This window comes from Ambystoma mexicanum, chromosome 6q (genome assembly GCF_040938575.1).
Source record: "Ambystoma mexicanum isolate Mex_15411 chromosome 6q, UKY_AmexF1_1, whole genome shotgun sequence".
Taxonomy (NCBI): Eukaryota; Metazoa; Chordata; class Amphibia; order Caudata; family Ambystomatidae; genus Ambystoma; species Ambystoma mexicanum.
In genome coordinates this window covers 299,890,037-299,917,620 of record NC_090937.1, presented here as the reverse complement: position 1 = coordinate 299,917,620, position 27,584 = coordinate 299,890,037, and the positions used below count along the sequence as shown (strand labels likewise).

At 42.2% G+C, this 27,584-nt stretch overlaps 1 protein-coding gene across 1 annotated transcript in view; it reads left to right on the top strand.

The window, feature by feature from the left end:
- The window catches only part of LOC138515210 (serum albumin-like), a 946,494-nt gene that overhangs the window by 536,691 nt on the left and 382,219 nt on the right, over positions 1-27,584 (top strand). The window contains exon 8 of the mRNA XM_069630169.1: positions 15,424-15,556. Within this exon, the coding sequence (XP_069486270.1) occupies positions 15,424-15,556 (133 nt within the window). The remainder of the gene's footprint in view (positions 1-15,423; positions 15,557-27,584) is intronic.

The following is a 27,584-nucleotide window of genomic DNA, read 5'->3' as shown; positions in this document are numbered from 1 at the left end:
AAGAAGGAAATAACTTTCTAGTTTTGTTTTGTACATCAGGCCCTCCGAATCAAGAGACTTTGATGGAGAAGAGACTTAAGCAGAAAAGGCCATGATGCTGGAATTGGAACTGTAACCTTGTGTCAAAGAAGCCAGAGGGTGTGCTTGGCTCAAGTGAACCGGCTTGCCCCGTGCTGAAAACGTGAGGAAGGGAGGCCAATGGCCCAAACATCATGATTTATCATTTTGTGACACTTCTTTCTTTTTCATGAACATTACCCCACACTATTGTAAAGTAGCAGTAAGGAGTGTCAATAGTTTTGTTTAGTATCAACCTTTTGTTTTGACAAGACTCGACTGCATTATTATTATTTGATGGTCGTAGCTTGCTCACATTTGTAGATTTACGTTTAGATAGGCGTTTTTCACCCCCTTGTGAAAGTTCAATAAACACCCTTGAACTATGGTCACTTGTGTCTGTCTTATTTCAATACCATGCCTTCCTTACAATATTCAGGATGCATGGAGTTTGGAGACGCACAAACCGTGGGATAAAACGGTAGCGTTATTTTACCACAAATTATGTCAGGGACTGCCAGAATCAGTCCGAGGCAGTTAAAGAAACAGGTGGGAATGGAAGCAAAACCATGGCCAGAGATACAATTGGTCATCGTGCACTATTGCAGAATACTAAAATAAAAAGATAAGGAGAAAGCCGAGGGTAGAAAGCATGAAGAGCCGAAGTTGGTGCAGAAGAAATTATCAAAGTTCACCATAGAGGGAGCAGTGTTGACAAGTAATGAGGGAAGCATGGCGTAAGTGATGCAATTCCCACAGAAAAATAATATAGCCAATGCCCAAGATCAGAATGGATATAATTATATGCCAAGAGATAGAGGGAATAGGCCCCGAGGAGGAGGATGAGGAGGATTTCCAAACCCTCCAGGAAGGGGAGGATCTAATGGCAGACAGCTCTTAACATGCTGGAATTGTGGAAAAATAGGACATACAGCTAGAGCATGTAGAGGTAGAGGAGGTATGCAACAACAGAATTGGTAATCTCCAAGAGGGGGAACAGGATATGCTCCACGATGCAATAGAGACTCACAAGGATATTATGCTCAAGATCACATGCAGAATCAGGCATATCCACCACAACCACAGCAGTTTCAGCAAGTGCCAATACAGGCACAATTGCCACAACCCCAGCAATTCCAACAAGCACCAATGCAGAAACAGTCATTACAGGGGCAACAACAGCAAACACCTATGCAAATGCAACATTTTTGTTCAGGCCAGAAATTCCTATGGATGATGAGGAATGGCAAGTTATTCCTTTGGAACTAGAAGGAGCAGTGGTAAGAGAAAAAAGGGTGATGCTTCATGGGACAGACGATGAGGGAAGGGGATGGAGAACAGTGATAGCCTCAACGAAGGATATAGACTGACAAACTTGACAGATGAATAACTGTTTAGGGATGACTATTCAGGTGATGAGTTAGTATTCTTTACAAGTCTCACTTATTGGATTAATGTTGAGAACATAGAGGAACCACAGAGAATGGCATTGGTAAAAATGAAACCACCTTTTTTTCAGGAAGATGTGGAAAAGGTGGCAAGTATTTTATGGACTACAAGTCCATATGACGTGGGCCTACTGAAAAGAGTGGGAGAAGTGAAAACTACATTTAAATCAGTTGCTATTTTGCCACGTGCAAAATAGTACCCTATGTCCATAAAAGCGGATGAGGGCATATTTGAAACTATATCTGCCCTAATGAAACAAGGCATTCTAGTACCATCAGATTCACCATGCAACACGGTTGTGTACCCTGTCAAGAAATCATGGGGGGAGCTCGTGGAGATTCATACAAGATCTTCACCCCCTAAATAATATAGTCATAGCAGAGTTCCCTTTAGTTCAAACCCTGCGACAATATTGCGCAATATCGCATCAACAGCCAGGTATTTTACTGTTGTCGATTTGAAAAATGCATTTTTCTCTATTCCCTTACATGAAGACTCACAGGATTTGACTTCCTTTTCATATAGAATGATTTGCATGAAACATACTTGTTTGCCGCAGTGGTACTGTGAGGCCCCTTCAATTTTTATTAGAGTCCTTCAGATGGACTTGGGAAATGTTCTGCTTGAAAGCACCATAATTCAATACGTGGGTGACATTTTAGTGTGCAGTGAGACAGAAGAAAAATGTAGGGAAGACTCTATCAAACTTATGACGATACTTGCAGAAAAAGGGTACAATGTAGACAAAGAAAAATTACAGTATTCTCAAGAAGACGTATTATATATAGGACAGTTAATCTTGCATGAAGAAAGAAAAATGAAACCTGAAAGAGCAGAAGCCATAATGAGAACCATACAGGCAAAAACGCTGAGGCAAATTCAGCAATTTTTAAGACTATGCAATTATTGCAGGACCTGTGCCTTTGATTACAGTACATATATTTGACCACTTTTAAAAGCGCTGAAAGAGGCACAGGTGGCTAAAACTAAATTAATGTGGACAGAAGACATGACTGAAGGATTTAATGAATTAAAAAACGTGATCAGTACAGCTCCTGCATTAGGGATTCCAAATTACAGTGAAGAATTTTACTTATTTTCCCATTCAAATGGAGAAGCCATGACAGCAGTCCTTACACAGAAAAAGACATTAGGACATGGTCATAAACCATTAGCTTATTACAGTGGGATTTTAGATCCAGTTATGAAAGGACATTATCCTTGCAAACAGTCTTTGGTAGCTGCTGCATTTGCTATAGAAAAAGCTTCAAATATAACTATGGAATGTTCCGTAACTCTATTTGTAGAGCATACATTATTAGCAATTTTTGCAAATCCAAAAAGTACATTGACTACTCAAAGATAATCAGGGATTATGAGATGATTATCTCAAACCCTGCAATCAAAATTGTCAGGTGTAGCACAGTGAATCCAGCAAAGTTTATAGCTCAACCAGTGGGAGAAGATGATGTACATGAATGTGTTACATACACTGAGTGTTATACTAATATTCCCCATGTTAGGGAGAATGCTATAGGAAGAGGGGAAGTGTTTTTTATTGATGATACACCTAGAAGCGATCAAAAAACAGGGGTGAGCCATACTATATCAGCAGTAGTAAAACTAATCCGAGGAGGTACATTTGAAATATTGATAAGTAGAAGATTGCCATCATACTATTCAGCAAAGGCTGCAGAATTAGCCACGCTTATTGATGCACTACAACATTTTGAAGATGAGGAAGTGACGGTGTACTCTGTCTCCGCCTACGTGACGTCAACTGTAAACACACGCCTGTCACGTTGGAAGAGGAGGGGCTTTCTCCCCGCAGGCAGCACTCCAGTGCAACATGTGGAACTATTAGACAAGCTCATTGAAGCCTTAAGCTTTCCAGAAACCATAGCCATTGTGAAATGTGCAGCACATTCCAAAAGAACAGATGTAATCTCTAGCAGGAATGAAGCTGCAGACTTAGAGGTCAAACGTGCCACATATTATTAAACCATAGTTGAAAATGAGATAAAAGATACAAGGAAAGCGGCAGGGTGATGCATTTTGGTTAAAGAAGGATTTAATATTACGTCCTTTGTACAGTTAACTGAGATACAAGGACGAGGATCGCAATAAGAAAAGAAGCTATGGAAAAAGAAGGGGTATTCTTTATCCCTCACTGAAGCAACTTTGAGGCAGGACAGTACAGGAAAGCTAGTTCTGCCTCTAGCATTATTAAGAGTATCATTGGAGCAGCTCCATTACCCAGAGCATGCGACTCAAGAGAGATTAGCTGCTACAATAGCAGAAGACTGGTTTGTACCGAAACCTAAGTGAACTTGTGGCACAGTTCATTGTAAACTGTATTGTGTGCCAGAAATGTACAGCAGGACACACCCTGCGAATGGTGAGAGAAGTAATCGCTAGACCTAATGGCCCCTTCCAACATCTGTATATAGATTATGTGGATGTGTTGCAAACATGTAATGGTTATCGATATATCTTAGTTGTAGTATGTCCCTTTTTCAGATGGATCGAAGCAGGTCTGTCCCCGCATCCTGATGCTGCATGTGCTGCAAAGTGTCTAGTCCGCAAAGTGTTTCCAAGATGGGGGGTGTGCAAAGTTTTGCGATCTGGCAATGGACCACACTTTGTGAATGCACTCTTTGAAAATATAGTCTCACTCTTAGGCATCAAGCATACATTTCCTTCTGCGTATGTCCCACAAGCCAACGGCATATGTGAGAAATTAAATGGCCTTCTGAAAGAGATAATAGTAAAGGCTAAAATGACATTGAAGAAGGGATGGCTGCATTGCCTACCCCTTGCATTTTATGCATTACGCAATAAACCTGGGCCAGAACACCTTTTCACGCCCCATGAGTTGGTGACTGGACACTGAATGAGAACTCCTCTCACCCCCCAAACAAGGGCAAATACGGATGCCTACAGTGTAGAAAAGGCACTAGGTAATGAGATGTATGATTATTTGAAAACAATGCCTCAAAGTATTTCTTTTATTTCTCAAGAGATCAAAAACCAACAGGCACGCACGACCGGAGTGCCAGCTGACTGCTGTCGGCTTACCTGCTGCTCCAACTTGTCTCCCGTGATTCAAGATCATCTGTGGACCTTATTCCTGGACTTTGTTTAATGAACCCTGTTATTTTAATTGCAGGGCATTTCATATCTACCAACACTTTCGTGTTTAAAAGACTGTCATCTCATACATTTTAACTTTACTTATTCCTATTTTTCTTTATTTCACTCCAGCTCCGGCCACTAATCATGTGAGCCCTTCAAATACTAGATCCCGTGCGCACCACCATGCATGCATGAATGGAGTGCAAGCTGAGTGATGTCTGCTGTCCGCTGTGCTGCTGTGCGGCTCCTTATACTTTCTCTCTAATATTTTTCCTTCACTGTCATTTTGAAGTCACCCTTCAAGACTTGTAATTCTCTCTTTACAAATTTGCCATATTAGCTAGGCTCCCATTCTAACACGCTAGTCCTCTTTCTTTTTCATTGCAAACGTGCTAAAAAACAATGACCTTTCGATTAAATACTGGGATGCCTACCCATGTGAGCCCTATGACCATCCCTCCAGTGAAACAGATCCCTCGTTCTTCTGGGAAAGACTTAAGCTCCCTACAACTCCTCTTAAAGCACGCCTCACTTCAGAGCCCAGACATTCACCTATTTTATGCTGAAATGAAGCTGGTAGTGGATGTTTCTACCCAGCCACACAATACTGCTGCGCCTAGCATGAATCTCCCCGCCACTACCAACGTTCACATGGCCGCTTCCGATTCCCCAATAGCAACAGCATCCACCATTTCTGACTCAACTATTCCAGCAGTGTTAACCCCTCTTCCATCCACCCCGAGTTTGGAATTTTTCCAAACTCTGATTTATTATACACCCGTCTCTACAGGACCTCCAACGCGATCTATAATCCATACCATGGACTCGCCAGTGATACCACCCTTATATTCACAGGTTCTTCAATCATTGCCTCACCCCAATGTTCACATCCTTCAGAAAGATCCCACACCCCTTGACCCTTCTCACTTTTCCCAGCCTGAGTTGTTTTCCACCCAACTCTCACAATCAACTGCTATCCCCATGCCAGATAACAATGCATCTCAAGTTTGTCTAGATCAACAATCCCGTCTCTCAACCTCGCCAAGACCATTTGCTACCAAGGATCCCCTGGAAACAACTTCAACCATCACACTCACAATCCTCCCTGGTAGCCTCCTTCTCGAAACTGACTCCTAGCCCTTCCTTTGGCTTCCCACCACAAACACCAATTTGGATACAACTTAATGCAATCAATCTAAGTCTCCTTTCACTAGTAAAACTTTATGAAGGTCTGGAATCCAGGGCAGAGCAGCAGAATCTTTCTCTCACGTCTCTGGAAAACAAACTTGATTGGGTAGCTTGGAAATTTGGAAAGTCCAAGACTTACCCGAGTTACCTGGGTTGCCACCATGTACTACTGAATCATCTAGAAACATATCCATCATCCCCTATTCAAGCCTACAGCAGACTAGGGAGGAGAATGGAAAAGCCTCTAGCATAGATGAACAACCCCCAATTGTCATAATTGAATCCTCGAACCCTATAAATGAACCAACAGGTGATTCCTTACTATTGATAAACCTAGAAGAACCTACCATGATTGATGCTCTTGACATCCCGCTCTATGAGGTCTTCCAACCAAATATCCAAGCCAAAAACAAAAAAAGAAAAAAGAAAAAATCAGCAAAAATAACCACCGATCAGATCTCTCCACCTCATAGGAAATCAAAAAATCTCCTATCCAAAAAGAAAAGGAGTCTAAATCAAAGAATTAAAAAATGTGTGCAAAATCTATCCTTGCCAATGAATGCTTCAAACCGCTCTATCATCTCCATTGATAAAGACGAGATGATACCAGAGTCCACCTTGAAGGTACCAATGCTTTCCACTCTCCGTCCGATGTCTTCGCCAAAGGCAACGCATGGTAATGCTAAACCTGCCACTTCTGTAAATGATGTGCGCAGAAATGTTGTTAGAAATGCCCCTTCTCATATGATCTCACAAACTCCTTCTGTAAATGCTGCTATCATTTCAGTATCAAATATAGTTGGGGGTGACATGCCGACATATCCGCACATATCATACACCTACGTCTGATTATGTTGACGCTGATTTGCTTGAGCTCTCGACTTATCCAACATCCCCGCCCCCCCCCCCAAAACAGAAATTATACATCAAAGTTTGCATTGTGTACCTATTAGGACCAAATTTAAACAATCTTTTTGTGTAAATATTGATATAGACCACTCTACATTCAAAACCCTTGATCAGAAACGTTTACACTCAGTGACACACAATCCTTCAAATACACAAACTGCACCTCAAAATCAAGTCCCCCCTTGAATAAAATTTCAAGTCCTAGTACTGTGACTCCAAATCTAACTAAATCAATGCCATCATCGACAATACCACACTTTGTGGAAGAACCTCTTGTTGACTCTGACAAACTGATTATTACTATGCTTGATAGACAATCTAATGACCCATTTCTCAAACGAGGAACTATTTTGACTCTATTTCAGTGCATCACTGGACTAAGCCAGTTTTCATCCAGTGACATCGATAGTGTCAAATATATTGAACCTGGTCATTTAGACATCATTGAACTAGGTATACAATCCAAAATTATAAAAAATATAATTTGGGAACATAGACAAGAACTAAAATCAAATGACCTACTCATCCAAATGCAAAAATATGAGCCGCCACTAGTTGAAAAAAACTAGCATGCAAGTGTCTTCACAATTGGCTGGAAACCAACCCTGCCATACTACCTCTTGTAATTGTTCCTGTGGGGCCAAAGCACAACAATCGCAAACCAGTCTACCTATCCCACCCAAACCACAATCGAGGTGGTCTTGGCTAACCAATGCAACACGTGCGTGTGTCCCCTACAATACAGGACATAATCCAATTGAATCCTGTGCGCTAATATCCTGGAATACCCTGGGTTTTTCACATTTACTCACCACTGGAGCGTCCCATTTAAACAATTATGACATTGTCCTATTCCAAGAGACCTGGTTGATCGATCCTCCAACTTGGCCAGATCATTTTATGTTACATGTCCCTACAAACAAGGCACTTAGGGGTCATCCCTCTGCAGGCCTATTAACAACAATAAAAATCTCCTCTGGACTAATTTAAGAAAAATTACAATCTCCATTTTCGAGCATACAGGCCACAAAAATGTCCACATTTAATCCAACCAACCCCCTATATCCAGTTACTGCAATCATTAATGTATACTGGAATCCGGTTGCCATTAAAGACAAACTTTCATAACTCAGATTATAACTATCCTAGATCTAATTTTGCTTGATCCCCAAATACACACCACAATTATTGCAGGCGATCTTAATACCAAATGTCTGCCGCAAAATTCATCTAAGGTGAACTCTAAAACGTTGAAATGTCTCTCCCTTATGGAATCCGCAACTTCAAAATATTGAATGGCTCTACACCTGAAGATTCTCCACGGATACCAACATGGTCCAGAGAATCCGCTTCCTCAGTTCTAGACTATATAGTCATCTCTAGTCAAGCCAACAAGTAGCATCTTTTAAAATAGTTCCTAATAACGCTAGTGACCATCAAATATTAGAATTTACATGGTCACCTCACCTTGCTCAACCGCAAGATTTTACTAACCAAATAGTGATTCCAAATCAATGCTGCAATCGATTTATTTGGAAAAACCTATACATTGGCCATTCTGGGAAAACAATCTCTAACATTTTCCCCTGATCCAGTATCTAACAACTCACTTGATTATGCAAAATGCATCCAAATAATAAAGGAACTACAACCATCAACAGGTCCCATTGCATTTAAACACAAATATGCTTGGGACAAGCAAATATTTGCTTTAAGATGCCAATTTAGACAATCTATGCGATCTCTGTCACCCATAGCCTGTCAGCAAATGAGAGTAAAATTAAAAAAAAAATACAAGAATAAAATTAAACAACTACTAGCGGCAAAAAAGCAAGCAAATGCAGAGAATATGCTTGCTGCAATCCTAAAAAAATCATCAACCCAAATATGGAACCTTCTCAACAATGTCACACCAAATCGAAACACCTCATCGCAATTGAATGCGGTCGATGAACACACATGGGTGACTCATTATCAATCCTTACCCAGTACCCCAAGCACAATCATTCCGACAACTTCTATATCCTGCCCTAACCTATCCAATCTAACCATTGATAAACTAGATATAATTCTAATAATCAAACAGTTAAGCTCATCCAGGGCTCCTGGCCCTGATAATCTCTGAAATGTGACTTTTAAAGCCCATCCAGAAGAGTGGACTGACATCCTTGAAATAATGTTTGCAGGGATCATTAAAACCGGACAAATTCCCCCGACAGGGCAGGAATCGATTATTATCGCCATTTTTAAAAAAGGCAACAGAGCACTCCTGATAAATTACAGGCCAATAACCCTCCTAGATGTGCCTGGAATATTTTTCGCTCGCATAATTCTTAAAGATCTAATGCTATGGCTAATTAGAAACAAATTACTTGACATAAATCAATCTGGTTTTATTAAGGGCATTGGCACTTCACAAAATTATTTTTTTATCAACTTTAAAAAATCAGGCCATTTTTAACAAACAACCAATATTTTTAGCTCTAGTTGATTTTAAACAGGCCTTTGATTCTGTGTCGCTGGAAATTTTATGGTCCAAACTCTTAAATGCAAATTGCCCTGCTTACTTATTTTATCTTATTAGACAATTTCATTCTAACACCACAGTTAAAATTAAACTCACTAGCCATAGTTTACTTTCAAAGGCGATCCCTACTACAATAGGTTTGAAAAAAGGATGTCTTTTTGCCTCTATACTTTTTAACTTTTATATAAATGATACAGGCGAAGCTTTTAACTCTGTGCATGCGTTTACACCTAAGATAGGTTCACATGAAATAAGCTATTATATGACTTGGTCATTCTAGATCAGATCCCAATCGGTCTTCAAAGGAAGTTAAAGGCTTTAGACACCTATGCCAAAAGTAATCACCTCATTATCAATATAACCAAATCAAATACCCTGGTTTTTCATCATCGATTACCAACCACAGGATTTAAATTTAACTGGACCCTGTCAGAAACCATCCTCACCCAAGTATCCAAATACAAATACCTAGAAGTGAATTTGAATATTCATGTTTCCGATATGCCCTACAAAACCAAAATTAAAACAAGAATGCAACTCTTGACGACCCAAGCAAAAGCAATACAACATAAATATGGGACTTTTACTATTAAACCAGCCATACTATTCTATGTTCAAAAAGTCGTTCCAATTATAACTTATGGAGCCCACATGAAGTTACCAGGTAACACCCCAGACTGGAATATTCTCGAAGGTAAATACTGGAAACAAATGTTAACCCTACCATCTAGTGTCCCAATTTCCATCATAAGATTTGAACTAGGCCTCACATCTTTAGCTGCGCATGTCTCATGGCAATGCCTAGCTGCTTACAGAGAATGCTTACTTCTGCGACTGCTCACTCACTAATTCCTGTTATGAACACCTGTCTTGAAACAACGAAAGGCTCTATATACTACTGGAAAACAAATTGTATTGAGTTATTACTTGAAACAGACATCTCTCTAGATCTACTCCTTAGCTTTCCAGAAAAAGCAAAACAAAAACAAAAACTTTGGATACAAGATTGGATGGTAACATGGGAAAAACCAGGTTCATATACAGCATTTCAGGAAGGAGCTTCCGTTCACAAGCCATGACTTGCCTATTTACCTCTCCGATTTCCCAAACATAAAATATGCTCGATAAATTCTTTGTTTGCGACTAAACTTATGGCCAACTAAATTTCAACTCGCTCTGTATAACTCCAACACCTTACTAGATACAGATTGTAGATTTTGTAAGGCTCCAAATTGTCAAGAATCAATGTATCACTTAATCACAACCTGTCCTGTGTTCTTAGATCGAAGAAAAGAAGCATTTCATAAACTTTTAAATCAATATACAATGCTCAAACCTGACAAAATGTGGTCTCTTGTATTTTGATGCGTCAATACTTTCCTTAAACATAGCCACAGTGAACTATTTGAACTTACTTGATCTTGCCAATGTGTAATCATGTCAAGACAGCAAACACATTTTGTAATATTAGCACTCATATTTAGCGCAATCCAATTATCCCAAATGAAATGTCTTTAGATGTATATCGAATCTGCATTTGCATTCTAGACAGTCTTCTTGTAATTTAAAATGTGAACTTCGCTGCTGAAACATCATGTCTGTAATGACCAAATAATCATAAGATGCATCACAAGACATGTACACACGATTTTACTGATAGAATTGCGTTTTGATTGAGTCAGCACTGTTAACTGAAAACCTATCCTACCTCTTGACATTATACTTGTATTGTACTGATCAAACTAAATGAATATTACTTACAAACTGTGATATACTGTATAATTGTACAAGAAATATATTGTTGAAAACGTTGTATCTCAACCAAAACAATACATTTTGAAAATAAAAAATAAAAATATTATAATTTTTTTTAAAGAACAGGAGGGGTCAAAAGTGAACAAAGAACATAATTTGCCTTTTAGTTTGGAAGACTCATTAAAACCTCTAGTACTTTACACAGAAGATGAGGTGTTAGCAAGAAAATGTGTTTGTACCTGGAATACCCCTCATTTTAATGGACCGTATGAAGTGGAGGAAGTAAGCCCTACCGCTGTGGTGATAAAGGGCTGATGGGCTTGGATCCATCTGCATGATATCAAGCCCTATAAAGGTGAAGCATTGACCACTCCTGCACCTACCCCCAGTGAAGCAAGTATCCCCAGTGAAGCAAGTGCCCAGAGTGAAGAAAGTGAAGAGTGGCAACAAATGACAACGCAATCTATGGCCAAGAACACAGATAAAGAACGCGAAACATTTTTAGATTAGGGTTGTTTTATGAACAGATTAATTAAACAGTAATCGTGCAAAAAAGAAGAAAAACATTTTTTGATCTTCATCTATGATACTCATGATTATATTGGTATATACATTCTTAGTTGTTCTTTCGTCTTACATTTCTGAAACATATCCAGCTTTTACCCAAAGGGGAATAAACAGTATCGCATTTTGAAGAACCCCAAGAACAGTTGGATCATTTGGCGAGTGATAATTGACATATTACTCCAATTTCTGATATAGAATTGATTAAAAAAGGAGGCAATACATTTGCATATTTAAATAATGGAGAAGCTTCAACAGTTTAGAGAGTCATTGACTTCTCGGAAATCAGTAGGCTTTCATGTGATATTAACAGTGATAGCAATTGGTATTATGATTTGTGTTTTCCTCCTTATTATAATGGCCTTCAGAAATGTTATAAATTATGATAGCATAATGAATGATACTGAAACATCTACTGTTGTCTCTGCCAAAGATATAATGGCCAGATTTCATAATATAACAATGCACTTGTTTCGACATAAAAGAGAGATGGGGAAGATCATGAAAATATAAACACATATTTAGATATAGCAGTACATTAAAAAAAAAGATGGTATCAGCATATGAAAGAAGTGGGAAGAATCACGTAGGACGAAAGCTGTTATGTATGTTCCTTGTTACCCTACGCCTTGGGAACATCCACAAAATCAATAGCTACAGAAGTATCAATTAAAAAGGCACACTGTTTGACACACTTTGCACTTTGCCTAACTAGAGGGCAATTCCAAGGAAGAACAGAATCCATAGCATGGCTGAATAAGAATACAAATCAGAGAGACGACGACTATGTACAGGATACAAAATCAAGAGAAAACAAAAACGCAATGCATCGAATTATAAAATATGAACAAACCGGAATGAATGGAGCAGGAATCAAGAGGGAGGAGAACAGGATGTTGAACTGCAAAGGCAAGAGTGAAGAAGAAATACGAATATGTTGGGAGAGAGGACAACTGCAAATATAGGGGACAGATCTCACTCCTGAAGGATGGGTCGATGGAGTAGTTCTGTACAGAGCAAGAGCATTAACAGGACAAGGGAGAGTAGTTGTGTTGAATGCAGAGGTTGAATGCAAAGCCCAATGGCCTCAAATTGTAAGATTACTGACTTGGGTTTATTATGCAGGGGGACATTACAGCTATTGCCCCTGAAGAATGCATACTTGTGCTTCAGAAATAATGGCAAATAAAGGTTGGAGAAAACCTAAAGTGTGGCTGGTTTTTCAATGTACCAGGTATGAAAGAAAGATGGAACTGCAGTCCTGATGTATCATTATTGGGCCTGTGGAACAAGGACACATATAGAATTACCGCCAGACTGGGGAGGACTTTGTTAGTGCTGGAAAGCATACAAGCCTTGGTATTACCGCAGAGTGACCTACAGATAGTAGACTTCCCGAAGATGAATGCACACCTGAGGAAGAGAAGATCGCTTCACAGAAACCGAAAAAAAGAGAGAATTACATCCCAGCAAAATCAATAGAGGCATATCATGATATCCCAGATTAACATAAATTGTTCAGCCAGGCAGCAGTGATATTTACATCCATATTCTTGCCAGGACTCCATGCTGGAGTGAAAGCCAAGTGGCTCCAGACCACTAGGTGGGAACTGATGCAGTCGATCAATACAACAATAAAGGGGTTCAACGTGATCAGAGAAGAATTAAGGGCAATAAGGCCTTATGGCCCACCAGAAAAGGTATGTCCCGGACTTGATTACAGCACTGGAGGGAGGCGTGTGTGCCAAGGTTGGACCTTCTTGCTGTATGTTCAAACATGCCCATGATGAAGAAAATTGAACCTTAACTGAAGCAATATCTACATTGACTACAAGTGTTGTAGTGTTCATCCTCAAATAGGGAACATGAGCAGGGTTTAGACGGCAGTGAGACAGTTTTGTTTTACCCAATTGATAATGTATTGTTGCAATAGTGATCCTGCTCAGTACGAGAGGAAATGCAGGTTCAAATATTTATTGCATGTGCTTGGTAGAGGAGCCCATTGGGTGAAGCTGCCATCTGTGGAATTATGACTGAGCGCCTATAAGTCAGAATCCCCCCCTAAACAGTAATGATACCACAGCACTATAGTGCCTCAGTTGGCCTAGAATAGCTGTCCTCTGGGCTGGTGTGTACAGCCACTCGTCTCAGAACTCTGTTGTGGACAGAAGGGGACATGTTCGTGTGGAACCTGGTGCAAAATCATTCACAGGCAACCTAATTCTGGGTCAGGATTTCATAACCAGCAGAACAGCAACCTTGCTGCGATACCATGAAAGTCATCCTCCGAGCCAATCTTTTGTCAAAAGCTATGCCACAGTGGCAGCACAAAAGGGTCTCCATACTTCCAGCTGTGTATGGGAAACTCCCACCCACCCTGGATGAACCTATGGAGGTGTGGGCGGGCTGGGGAGTGCTCTTCTCCCTTTCCAGTGAGTTTAGCAGACCAGATGGCCTTGTCCCAGCCGGCAGAGGAGTGGCAGGACCCAGCCCTGGTAGGCAGAGAAGAGAGGCTGGTCCTTAGTTGTGGCCCCAGGTAATGAAGCTGTTGGCTTAAGCCCCGGACCCTAGATGGTTGCTTTTATGGCCAAACCCGATTGCAGCAAAAATGTGCTTGTGGATGCCCAGCCATGTGGTTGGGGTGGCCCGGCCCAGACCATCTGGTGGCTTGATTGGGCCAGACTGGCCAACTGCTGGGCGGTGCTAATTAAGATTAGATGGTCCGAGTCATGGCTGTGCTGGCTGACTCCAACATTTGTCTCCTGCTGGGCTCCATAAGCCCCCAGTTCATAGGGGCTTATTAATTGATGGAAAGTGTCTTACTGTGGGGCAGCTGTGTGGCCCAGGCAGTGAACGCCTCCTACACACCCAGATCAGTGTCCAGGAAGGCAGAAAATCAACCCTCATGGTATCCAGGGGGCACCAGTGCAGATGTGGCCCAAGGGGCCTGAGCGCAGGGTGAGATTTAAGCAAACCCAGCAGTTGAGGCCCAGGCGGGACCTGGGGTCAGGCAGGTGTCCCAGGGGAAGGATACCAGGATTCCTCCAGGTAGCCCTGGACCCCAATGGGTTGGCAGCATGGGGCCGCCCTTGAGCGCAAGCCCTCCACACGTGCGGACTCCCCTGTCAGGTTTCCCAGTTCCATGCATGACACCTCAAGCCAGTCCTGATTTTATTTCCTATTGCATGCTACAGATGAATTTTTGACACATACAACCTCCTTCCTGCCGCTCAGCACACATTAGCACAAAAGTAAAGCAAAATGTAACCAATCCCTCTACTCCTACAATTAATTCCCAACCCATTTTTATTTCAGGTCCCAAAGCATCCGAGAGACCATGAAAATGGTAGCAGCTTTGCTATATAAACCCCTTACAACTTAACATAACATAAATATTTCTGTGATATTTCAAGTGATGTAGCAAGTAATGCATATAATGCTATATGATCAGAAGCCAATTTTATTAAAAAAAATAAAAGGCTAGAGATTAAAAAACACTCAATAGGACAGCTTGATCACAACCAAGCTATCTTATGTGCAGGTCTCCTTGTGAAGGTAGCCTAACCCTTTCCTGGTAACTTAGGGTGGAGAACACACTATCTCAACTAGTTATAGTTCTCTCATATCCTACTCTACACAAATCGTGCCTTTTCTGTTTCATTTTGCTGTGAAGATGTTGTCTTTGAAGTGTGAAGATTTCAATGAGACAATCTTTGTTAGCCCAATCCAAAGAAAACGACACTTGTCAAATTTGGACTCTGTTAGCCTCACAAATGTTTTTCTGTGCACGTCTAGGCAGAGTACTACACTAAAAAGGTCATTGTTATTGCATATCCCAGGTTCAGCTATGAGTATTCCAGAAGGCACCCTGAGTTCTCTGTGCAACTGCTTAAAAGAATCTGCGATGGCTACCAAGAATCACTGACACAATGCTGCCAAGAAGAGGACCCCAGTGGATGCTCAAGCAAAATGGTATGTTGCTCTGCTATATAACAAAAACAGTTACGAACTGCAGCTTCGACCCTAGATTAAAGTACATGTTCACTTATCTTCACTCCTGCTTTTCTGGTTTAATAATTAACAGGTCTTTAATAGTTGAGGCTTCAAAGATTGTTATCTTATTCTTGTCACATAAATTAGATTTTTAGTATGTGATGGGCCCTAGAAGTGTGATTTTGTTTTACTGTGTAACAGCTTTGAGAAGTAATACATCTGTGTCAAACTAAAAATCAGGTTACATTTCTCAGTGCAATTGAATGGAAAACAAGAATTGACAAAGCCAACAGTTCTGGGTTCACTGGTGTGAAATGGCAATGTGATTCCTGTGTTTTTGAGAAACGCACACAGTGCTGAATTTGAACTGTTTGTGTTTTATTCACATATAGCAGTACTTTCTGTGTGTTTAATCAATATGCCAACGTTTCCATGTATCAAAGTTTAAATTTCATAAAAAGACAATGGGACTCATTGCAAGTTTGGCGGTGCAGGAACAATGTGGCGTAATTACGTTATGTCACATATTTGCTGGTAACAGAATGGCTGCCTTTTTCCCACAGTGCCAAAATGTAGGTTTTTGTGGATTTTGTGATGGCAGAATTACAACACAGTAAATCCACTGATTTTTGTAGGAAAAGTGGTGGATTCACCTCCAGCTTGTTGCTTTAGGTCAATGCTCCCCTTTAACGCCAACAATTAGTAGATTTACTATGGGTTAATTCCGACCATCGGTAATTCCTCCCAAAATTGGGAATTACACTGCCTTACTATCACTTGCAATCTTGTGAAAACTCCACAGGGCCAAATGGCAGTAACGGTAATCAAGTTTACCACCAAGCTCGTAATGAGGCCCAATGATTTTTGGATATAAAATGTGCATACATTTGAGGTTTTGTGGATGCCTAGATTTATTAAGATAAGTAATGGAAAAGTGCACCTGAGTTATTTCCCAATGACAGTAAAACATGTGAATCACTTTGAGTGTGCATGCACTTTCCACATCTGCATGAGCTGAGGTCTTCTACCGTTTCTAAGCTCTGTAATAATACGTGTTTTTATTACCAGATGTATTGACACTCACAATTGGACCTCTGAAGGATGAATGGCTGAATCGTTCCTAACCAAATCCATACCATTGTTGAGCAGAATGCACAGAAATGTCTGAAACATCTTCTCGAGGGATGGGTAGATCTACTCCTAGCCCACGCACGTCTGAGAAGGATCTGCTGCAGGAATAAGTGTTTGAAACGGTTTATAGTCATAATGTAGAAACCAATAATGTCGAAAGTCATTTTTTAGAGAGAAAAAAATGTCGAAAAAAATAATGTGGAATATTTTTTTTTATGCATTTTTTTTTCGAAATGGGGGGTTCCCCCCAACCCCCCTTTTTTATTTATTTTTTTGTTTTTCCCATTTTTTTTTATCCTGAACCCCAAAATAAATATATAATTTAAAAAAACAGAATTCGACATTTTTTTTTCGACATTATTTTTTCAAAAAAATTGTCATTCGACATTATTTTTTCAAAAAAATGAACAACCACCGTTTGAAACCCCACAAGGACAACTCATGTTTTCAGACTTGTGGGTAATAATTGGTAATTGTAGAACGTGTTTACCAAAGCGCTCTGAAACCATTACCCCAACATGTGACCAAATATTAATTTTATAACACCCAAAGCAATTTTAAAGGCTAACACCATGTTTCACCGTATAATTCTGACGCCAAACCTCTTCTGTTTAGAGAAATCTCTAATGATGTCCAGTACTGTTGCGGTAACACCACCCTAAGTTATGCTCTGTCAGATGCCAACAATGCCATCGCAGAAAATCAACTCCCAACCACTCGCAAAAGTGGCGACTTCTTATGAAATAACTTTTTGTGCCCTACTCCCTAACTACAGGCCTTCCAAAATGACGTAATGCAAAGGTATTAGAGCAAAAGGAATACACGAACAATGGGCATAAGCACACAGTATCAATTGTACTGGCACAGCAAGTAGAAAGCTAGAGACCAGGTTGGGTCTTTGGTAGGAGCAGGCAGGGAAATGAGAACCTATAATGACACGGCTCTCTCTAGCAGAAGAAACCATGTCTCCACTATATGGATGCCATTGATTTCAGTGATTGAGTTACTAACATCCACCTTGACTCCTCAATCACAGCATCTACCCACTCGGCTGGACACATTCATGATGCCTTCATCCATGCTGATCTTTCACCCTCTCCCCTACTGATCACCCACTCTCCTGGTCAGATCATTCCCTCCTCTCCTCTCACCTGGGTCCTCTCTGCCCTCTGACCACACCTCCCCAGCCCTGCCAACCTCGTTCACGAACACCTATCCGATGAAACGAGTGTCAGCTGCTGCCTTCACATCTATCTTCACCCCCTCTCTCCCCACTACAGACTACCTCTGACACTGCTCTCAGAAATCTCCATCTTGCCATGACTAATACCCTTGACATACTTGCCCCAGTCATGAGGATCCACCTGAAACATGCCCCCAAGCGTAATACCTGGTACAATTCCAAACCTGCAGCCCTGAAACGTGACTGCAGACCTGCGGAATGGAAGTGTCAGACCTCAGGCTCAACCTCTGACAAACTGGCCTGTTGCGCGCTCCAAAGGCAATACCAACTCTCCATTCACTCCAAGAAAAGGCACCACATCCAGACTCACGTTTCTGGTACATCCAACAACACGGCTCAACTCTTTTAAAATCTGCAAGGAACTAGCCAACCCTTCACCAGTCTCCTACTCACCTCTTCCCTCTCAGGCCCTCTGACCACCACTTCACTGCAAAAACTCAGGACATCCTGGGCACCCTTGTGGCCCTCTCCCCCTCCCATTGCCCCACCCATTTGGCTCCTATGGCCTCCCATCACACCTCTGCCTTTCTCCCCTCCTTCTCCTATCAAACCTGATGAGGTCACCAGAGTTCTCCACTCCATGAAGGTCTCCTCCAAACAGGTCTCCCCCTGTTCCTCCAGAACCATTAAGGACAATAGTGTCTCTCTTGCTGATTTCTGCAATCACTCTTTTGCTACTGGATCTTTCCCCTCCTCACTCAAGCACTCCCTTGTGCGCCCCCTCCTGAAAAAACCTTACGCAGACCTGTCTTGTCCAGCCAACTACCACCCCATACCTATCACCCCCTTCCTTGGGAAACTCTGGGAGAAGTTGGTCTTCCCCCAACTGACTCAGCACACTGAACTTGTTGATTGCCTGCATGACCATCAATCTGGATTTCGAGCATCCAGATGCACGAAAATCACTCTTCTGAACACCTGTGAGGAACTGCTCGCATCTCTTGACTCCAACTCTCCAGCTGTTCTCATTCTACTTGATCTCTCCTCTGCTTTTGATATGGTCAACCACTCCATCCTCATAAAATGGCTCCATGATACCCAAGGTATCTTGCAGCGAGCACTGGACTGGCTGATTTCCTACCTCAGTGACCATCGATCCCAGGTTATTCTGGGCTCTTTTCCTCACCCACCTATATCTCCACCTGCGGCATCCCCCAGGGCTCCAACCTCTCTCCTTGGCTCCTTAACACCTATCCTGCTCCCTCCGCTTGCCCACCTCATTTCCACCTTCTCCCCCAACTTCCTGTATTATGCAGATGACACACAACTCTTCTACAAACTTCCTTCTGTTTCTCTCCTTACTTCCCCATTCATTCCTGACTGCCTATCTGCCATCCAGTCCTGGTGTACTTCCAATGATCTCTGCCTCAATGCCAGCAAGACTGAGATCCTTCCTATTGGGACTCCAGCTCCCTCTTTCTTCCCCTCACTCTGGCCATCTTCTTAGGGATCTCACCCTTCTCCTTCATCTGAAGCCAGAAACCTTGGAGTCCTCTTTAACTCCTCTCTTTCCTTCCACCCTCACATTCAAGACCTTGCCAAGAAGGCCGACTTTCAACTCCACCTCCTCAAAGGAATTTTCCCTTTCCTCACTTTCCCCCAGAGGCTCAATGTCTCTAGTGCTCTGGTTCTCTCTAGGCTTTGACTACTGCAATAGCCTTTTCCTTAATCTACCATTTTCTTCTCTACGACCCCTCCAGCTAATCCAGAATAGGTCTGCAAGACTTATCCTTGGCCTCAAGCCCAGGGACCGCATCTCACGAGCCCTAAAATCTCTCCACTTGCTGCAAGGAACAAATTCAAATCCTTCTTCATCACCCATAAGGCTGTCTGGGGCTGGGGACCACGATATCTACAACTGGCTCTCACTAAATACTCTCCCTCCAGATCTTTACGTTCTGTGTCAAGTGCTTCGCTAAACAGCGAGCTGGAGGCCGATCTCTTTTCTCTGCAGGCTCCCTCCTATGGAACAGCCTCCCCCTTCCTCTTCGTCTTGATCTGTGTAATGTCCTGTTTCTATGTGTAATCACTTCCCTGTCCCCTGTCAATGTTAGTTCTTTGAGTTTGCCACCGAGGGCCATGTCAGGTGACAAGGAGGAGTCACGGCAGTTCATGCCTAAGGAGATAAGTAAATAGACCTATATTCAACTACTCCTGTGTCTCTAGTTTTATTTATGTATTTATTGGCGCCCTGTTACATAAGCATCTGCTCTGATTATATACGTAACATTGGCGATGAGTGGTGACAACTCCAAGTGGGTTGCGAGGCCTCCGCTGTGCCCGCTCTAATACCGGCTTGCTGGGCACACAGCATCGATTTAGCACTGAGCCAGGAGCTGAAACGAACATTGCAAGTACGCCCTGCCACCTGCAGACACCATGGAGACGGTGCTCCTCATGCTCCGTGGCCATGCTCGTAGTGCACACTGAGTGAAACAGCAGCCAGGAGAAGGAAAACAGGCCTCACATCGACGGAGGATTGTTTAGTGACCAACACAAAAACAGCGTTGTGTACAGATTTGTGCACGCTCCTGCACCAGCGTCTGCAAACACGCATCAAAGGTATTGTGGGACATTATTGCTACACGGTCTGGGGTGGCAGCCCAGGTCATCTGTATTAAACCAAGGCAGGTGTTCCTCCTGGGAGAAGTGGTTCATAGCCAACAGACCAGCATTGCAGCAGTTACATTCCAAGGGGGCCAGGTCACAGAACACCACCATAATGTCAGACAACAAAGACATCAGTTCCACAAGCGCCTCGTTCACATCCACTACTAGTCTCCAATTGAAGGATGAGGGAGGGCATGAGTCTCTCCAACTACAGGCCATCCCGCCCGTTGATATATTTGATACCAGCAGCCTGGCACCACGATGGAACAGATGGTTGAAATAATTCAATATTACATTGATGCCACAGATGTCAGGGAAGAATGACGTCTAAGAGGACTATTAATGCACTCTCTAGGGCCCATTGTACGAGACATAGTGTTTGAGATGCCTGACAGTGCAACAAACACATTCCAAGGAAGTATTGACTCATTAAATGCCTATTTTGCTCCATTAAGAAACTTGGATTACGAGAGACATATCTTTTATGCGTCAAACCAGGAAAAAGGTGAGACAATGGACACATTTGTCATGAGATTACGCAAAAGGGTCAAATACGGTGACTTTGGTCATTATTCTACACATGAAGCACTAAAGTCACAAGTAATCGCTGGGTGCAAGTCGGCTGAATTCCGGAAAAGACTGCTGCAAATGACTCGGTCTCTGGAAGAAATACTGATTCTTGCAAGAGCTGATATGGTGCTTTCTATGCAGACAAAGTCTCTAAGCAACATAAAATCTCACATTCAGCAGCTGCAGCGCCTGTGTGCCAAATGAGATCATCAGAGAAGTCAGCTAACAGATATCAATGCAAATGCTACCGCTGTGGATATAATTTTCCTCATGTTGGGCCCTGTCCAGCCACTGGGCACTCGTGTGAATAATGCAGGTTTGAAAATCAGTCCCAGACTCTGTGCAAAAATATCAAATACGTCCAAATACGACTGCAGAAGTTGCAATATGCCGGCTGACGGACCTCCACCAAGAATATTGACGTTTCCAACGGCTAGGTGGGACAACTTGCCAAAGAGACTCCAGGAGTCCCCACGACAAACCAGAAGACGAAGTGAAAGTAAAGAAGAATACCACAGAGCGCCCACTCCTGAAGAGCCAAGGAGGAAGTCAACCCACCAAATCTAAGATGGATAGCGGCCTCTCTCCGATATCAAGACAAATCTGATTCCTCATCAAGCAGTGATCGCAAACGGGGGTATGTACACGCCATTGGGAACAATACAGCAATGGATTGTAGTCCGATTTTATTGCTCCAAGTAAATGGTGAAGCACAAGACTTCCTGATCGACACCAGTGCCACGGTAAACACAGTAAATGAAGACACATATCGAGGGTTCAAAAATAACAGGACACTGCATCCAGCTGACATAGACATATATCCTTAAGGGTCTGACAAACCACTCGAGTGCAACGTCATGTTTTCAAGCAACGAGTGAATACAAAGAAATCTACAAAATTGGTCATATATGTCATAAAAGAAGAAGTCCCAGGAGGCAGAATCCTTAGTTTTAAGTCAGCCATGCAGATGGGGCTGGTTCACATAATGTATCAAATAATGACAACCTACACCACCAACCCCAAGAACATGATAGTCAAGCTGTTTGTCACTATTCACAGGATTAAGAAAGCTCAAAGGAAATCAGATCAAGCTGCACATTAATCCTGACATGAAACCTGTAGTACAGCATTATCAGGGAATTCCCCTACACATTCAGAGGCAAGTTGAAGATGAACTACAAGCATTGCTAAATCAAGACATCATTGAACATGTGGTAGGACCCACACCATGGGTCTCCCCCATTGTTCCAGTACCCAAAAAGGAAAAGGAGGATAAAATCTGAATTTGCATGGACATCAGAGCACCCAATCTGGCTATTGAGTGAGAGAGAGACAGGTATCCTCAAGAATGACGAACATGATGCATCTTTTACGTGGATCAAAGGTTTTCTCCAAACCAGATCCAAACAAGGGATATCACCAATTGGAAATACATCCTGACTCTCGCTATATTACTGCATTCACTACACATCTGGGAATATTCTGGTACAAAAAAACTCTGCTTTAGAGTCTCATCGGCTACTGAAATTTTTCAAAATGAAGTTCATCAAGTGATTCGGCACATACCACAATGTCTCAACTACAGTGACAACATCTTAATAATTGGTGCAATACAGGAGGCGCATGACAACACATTACCTTGAGTGTGCATGGCACTGAAGATGCAAATCTTACATTAAATGTGGCCAAATGTGAGTTTAGCAAGTCCACCCTGAAGTTCTTTGGTCATATATTCTCAAGTGAAGAGCTACAACCTGACCCTGACAAAGTACAAGCGCTCATTGCAGCGCCGAAACCCACATCAGCAGTACTATAATTCCTGGGCATGGCCAGTTATTGCACTAGATATATACAAGACTTCACATCAGTAATTACTCCACTACGGCTGCTCACTGGAAAGGGACAAGAATTCACGTGGTCAATGGAATGTGAGGATGCCTTCAAGGAGATAAAATCATGCATAGCATCAGCATCCTGCATGTCTTATTATGACCCTGATCTAGAAACTGAACAAACTGTGGATGCAAGTCCGGTAGGTTTAGGTGCAATCTTGGCGCAATTCAAGTCAGGCTTCTCCTGGAAGGGGGTGATAGATATGGGGTGTAAGAGGATTGTGGCATATGCTAGCCGGAGTTTGTCAACTGCTGAATGTGCATATTCTCAACCTGAGAAAGCTTAGCAGTAGTGAAGACAAGGGCCCAACACCCTCTTTGATGGCATATTTGGATCAGGCATGCAGAGACTGGAACCAGGAGGCAGAGATGAAGACAGGAACCTAAAACATCCTCTTTATTCAGACCTCAGAAATAACAGCAGAGAGTTCTCAAATTCACTGCTTTTTACACACTTGCAGTTGTCACAGTATGTCATGTCATGATGCAGTACATTTTATTTGGGCCTGACAATTAAGGATAAGCCCACATGTGCCTATGATTTGCTTGAGGTCTTTTTGCCATTAACTCTACAGCTGCAGTGGACTGCCCATGAACCCAACACAATTGTTGCTAGTTTAACAGCTGTCTTCTCTAATTGCCACCTTACCAGAACACTACATGGTCTCCCCCGACTTATCAAAATTGCTGCCAAGAAGTTTGAACAAACTGTTCCAGACATGTCATCTTAAATGAACTTTTAATGAACTTCCATGAGAGAATTATTTAATTATTTCATCATGACTTTGTGAAATTCGACCATTTTGTATTTCTAGCAGCCATTTTGTTTTCCTAACAGCGTCTGAAAATTCAGCCTTTATACCAAATGGTAACCTAGTTTTCAGCATGACTTATTTTATGTCAAGTGCTCAGACTACATTTTTGATATTCATAATGTATGTGAACTACCTGAGATACCCTCCGCTGCATGGGGCATTCTAACCCTAAACATATATATATATATATATGTCGCCCTAACATTTACTTTTTTTTTGCTTTTGAAGCGCTTCAATTCTGAATTTTGCAATAATGGAACTATTGATCAGCCTGACAAGTTATCTGTGTTCAGTTTGGGGGGGGGGCTTTACCACCTCCTCTACAGGAGCCTGGACTTGTGAATATTATCACTTATTTTTATATGGGAAACAATTCACCATAATCACTGATCACCAGGCTTTCACAACCATTTATGGCAAGCCAAATGCCAGGATGCCTCCACGAATTACATGCTGGGGGCTTCAACTGCAGGAGTACTCATTTAACATTATTCATTGGCCTGGGAAAGACAACAATCCAGCAGATTTCCGTTCTAGATATACGTTGCCTGTGAAAAAAGAAACACAGTCTACCAAGGCAGATCAATATATCAATTATATTGTGGACAATGAACTCCCAAAATTCCTAACTGCACCTGAAATCCCGAAAGCAATGCATCAAGATCGAGCCCTGATGCGAGTCAAGGTCAAGTTAATGTCAGGGAGATGGCATGAAGCATGTCAAAGCGATTACTGCCTGTCAAAGGAAGAGCACAAATTGTTGAAGACATTTCACCTGATAAAGAATGTGCTCTCAGACTCCTACTCAAGGAAAAGTGAATTGTCCTCCCTGAGTCCTTGCAAGATAGGGTGATAAGTCTAGCCCACAAAGGACACTGAGGGATTGTTTCCACTAAACCACAACTTCGCACAAAGGTGTGGTTCCTGCAAATGGACATGAAAGTACAGAAAACCCTTGAAGCTTGTGTCATTTGCAAGACGGTAGCACCACGCACATTTGCCAAACAGCTAGAAAAATGACACTCATGCCACTGAAAGTGTGGGATGAAGTTCCAGTCAGCAGGTTCGGACCTCTCACAAAAGGCAAACCTGTTTTGGGAGTCATGGATGAAATGTTGTGATTTCCAGAGATACACATGATTCATTCAACGGTGGCACATGCAGTCATCCCGGCACTTTACAAAATATTCGCTGACTATGGAATCCCATCAACAGTAAAGTCAGTCAATGGCCCACCCTTCAGTGGACATGAATTTGCAAAGTTTGCAGAATATTTAGGATTTCAGCACTGGAAAGTTATCCCGCTGTGGCCAGCACGGTTGAACGTTTTATGGCCAATTTGAAGCGCACGCTTCAGGTGTGTTCCATCACCCGATACTCATTTACACAGGCCATTTGCACGCTGCTCTGATACCATCGGAATAAAGCACACATTTCTACGGGAGTCTGTCCTTCGGAACTAATGCTTGGCTGGGTGATCAGGCCAGGTTACTCCAGAGTGCAGAACCGTTGTCTGGACCCACCCCAGACACAAGAGCATGTGCAAATGATGCAGCAAGAAAGACGCAAATGAAGAAATATTCAGAACAGAAGAGAAGAGCCCAACCTACAAGTAGGGGATATAGTAATGGTGTGAGAACCACAAGGGCCGAAGGATGTATCTGCTTTTGACCCCAAGTCACTGACTTTGACCGCTATCAAAGGATCAATGTTGTCAGCTGAGAGTTCTGGGCGTCGTGGCATCAGAAACTCTTTCTTCTTCAAAAAAAACACACAACTGACGCTGATGTGACTGAAGAATCAAATGATGCCGTGACCTCCCAAGAGTCTGGTTCTGATTACATGGACGGTGATATAGACTCTGTTGACAGTTGCAGTGGTGAAATAGGAGGTCGGGCAGCAATGGTCCGAAGTCCATCAAGGAGAGTCACTCGAAAGCCTGTCAGATGGATCGAGGAGAAGGAGTAGGAGAACCAAGTATTATCTTATGTGGGGGGAGATGTAATGGCCTGTTTCTATGTTTGTATAATCTCTTCACCGTCTCCTGTTGATGTTAGTTCTTTGAGTTTGCAGGAGGGGCATGTCAGGTGAAAGGGAGGAGTCACAGCAATTCATACCTACGGAGATAAGTAAAAAGATGTAACTGCTCCTGTGTCTCTAGTTTATTTGTTTTTGTTGGCACCCTGTTAGATTAGCATCTGCTGTGATTGTATACATAATAAGCCGGACCTCCTCAAATCCGGAAGCCCCTCAGGATCTTCCCTTTCACCTCCTCCTTCTCTTCCTCCCTACTCTGCTAAAACCCCACAGTTGCTGAGATTGGTGAGCAGGGCCCTTATGTGTCCTTCTGGGTTGTGGCCTCCCACACCCAATCGCCTTCAGTCTCCGCCCACTTCCAGCACTTGCCTTGACACCCACTGGTCTATGCCACCACAGCCCTGCACTTACTTACTTATTGGCAGCTGACCACTATCAGCTAGTCACTTAACAGCTGATTACTCCCAGACACTTTCTTCTTTGGTACACACAGCACTTACCCCCCCCCACTCCCTCATCCCTCCTCTCTCTCTGCACTTGCACGTTCTGAATGCTCACAAGGCCTAGTAGGTCTGCCTCTTTCTTTCATTGTTGTATTTGCTATTCATTCCCATGTTCCCTCCCTGTTCCCCTTTGGGCGCTTTGAAACACAATATACTTGATGTATAAGCGCCTTACAAATGCTCAATAAAAAAAATGAAATAAATAAATAAAAAGCTCACTGATCCAAAAGTCATCCATCACAGGTGAAATTATTGATTTCACTTTTTAACCACTAAATATATGGAGGATGTGTATCTGCTTTGGCAGAGCACACTTTGTTTCCGAATGCATGTTCACTTTATTTAACAAAATCGAAAATCATCAGGAGAGTGCACCTTGGCAGGTGACATTCTGTTACAGCTTTCCTTTGTTGTTTTCATTTACATTTGTCTTAAAATACATGCATTGTTCTGAGTTTTGTGGCACTTAAAAACAATTCCAGGGTGGTTCCAGAAATTAAATATTTGCCTCAATGATCTCTTACTCACACAGTCTCCAACACATTTCCCTGTTATTGCTTTTAATGACGCTGGTATTCTACATGTCTTGCTCATGTTTATGGGTCTGTGCTTCACATAAACCTGCCTTGACATTTTGGTCAATTACATGTTCTTGCTGATGTGAATGTATACTTCTGTTGCAAATAAATCCGTCTTTCTCACAAGTGTGTGCACTCATTTAATTTCCAAAATAATCACAACTGCACTCTGCTTCTTCCCACCTCTTCCAAAGTACTAAAAATAAGTCTTCCCAAACTGGAAGACAGCTTCCTCCGAAATGCATACATAATGTCTAGGACCAGAAGACTGCTGGCTCAGCATTCCAAGATTGCAATTAATATGCAGGCGTCGGGGTTGACAAGCTCCTGCCTATTAAAAACTGGATGTTGTACCGCTTTCTTTCCCTCAATACTGATAAGACCGAAGTCTTATTTTTCCCCTCCAACTCTCTTCCCCCTCCCTCTCCTCCACCCTTCATTCACTTGCCTCCCTCTAATCTCCCTATCTCTGCCCACGCTCGCAACTTAGGCATTCACTTTGACTCCTCCCTCTCCTTTTCCCATCATATTTCTCTCACCTCTCGTGCTTGTCACTACCACCTCTTTAATATTCGCAAAGTCCGCCCCTCTCTCACTTTCCATGCTACTAAACTTTTCATCTCCTCCC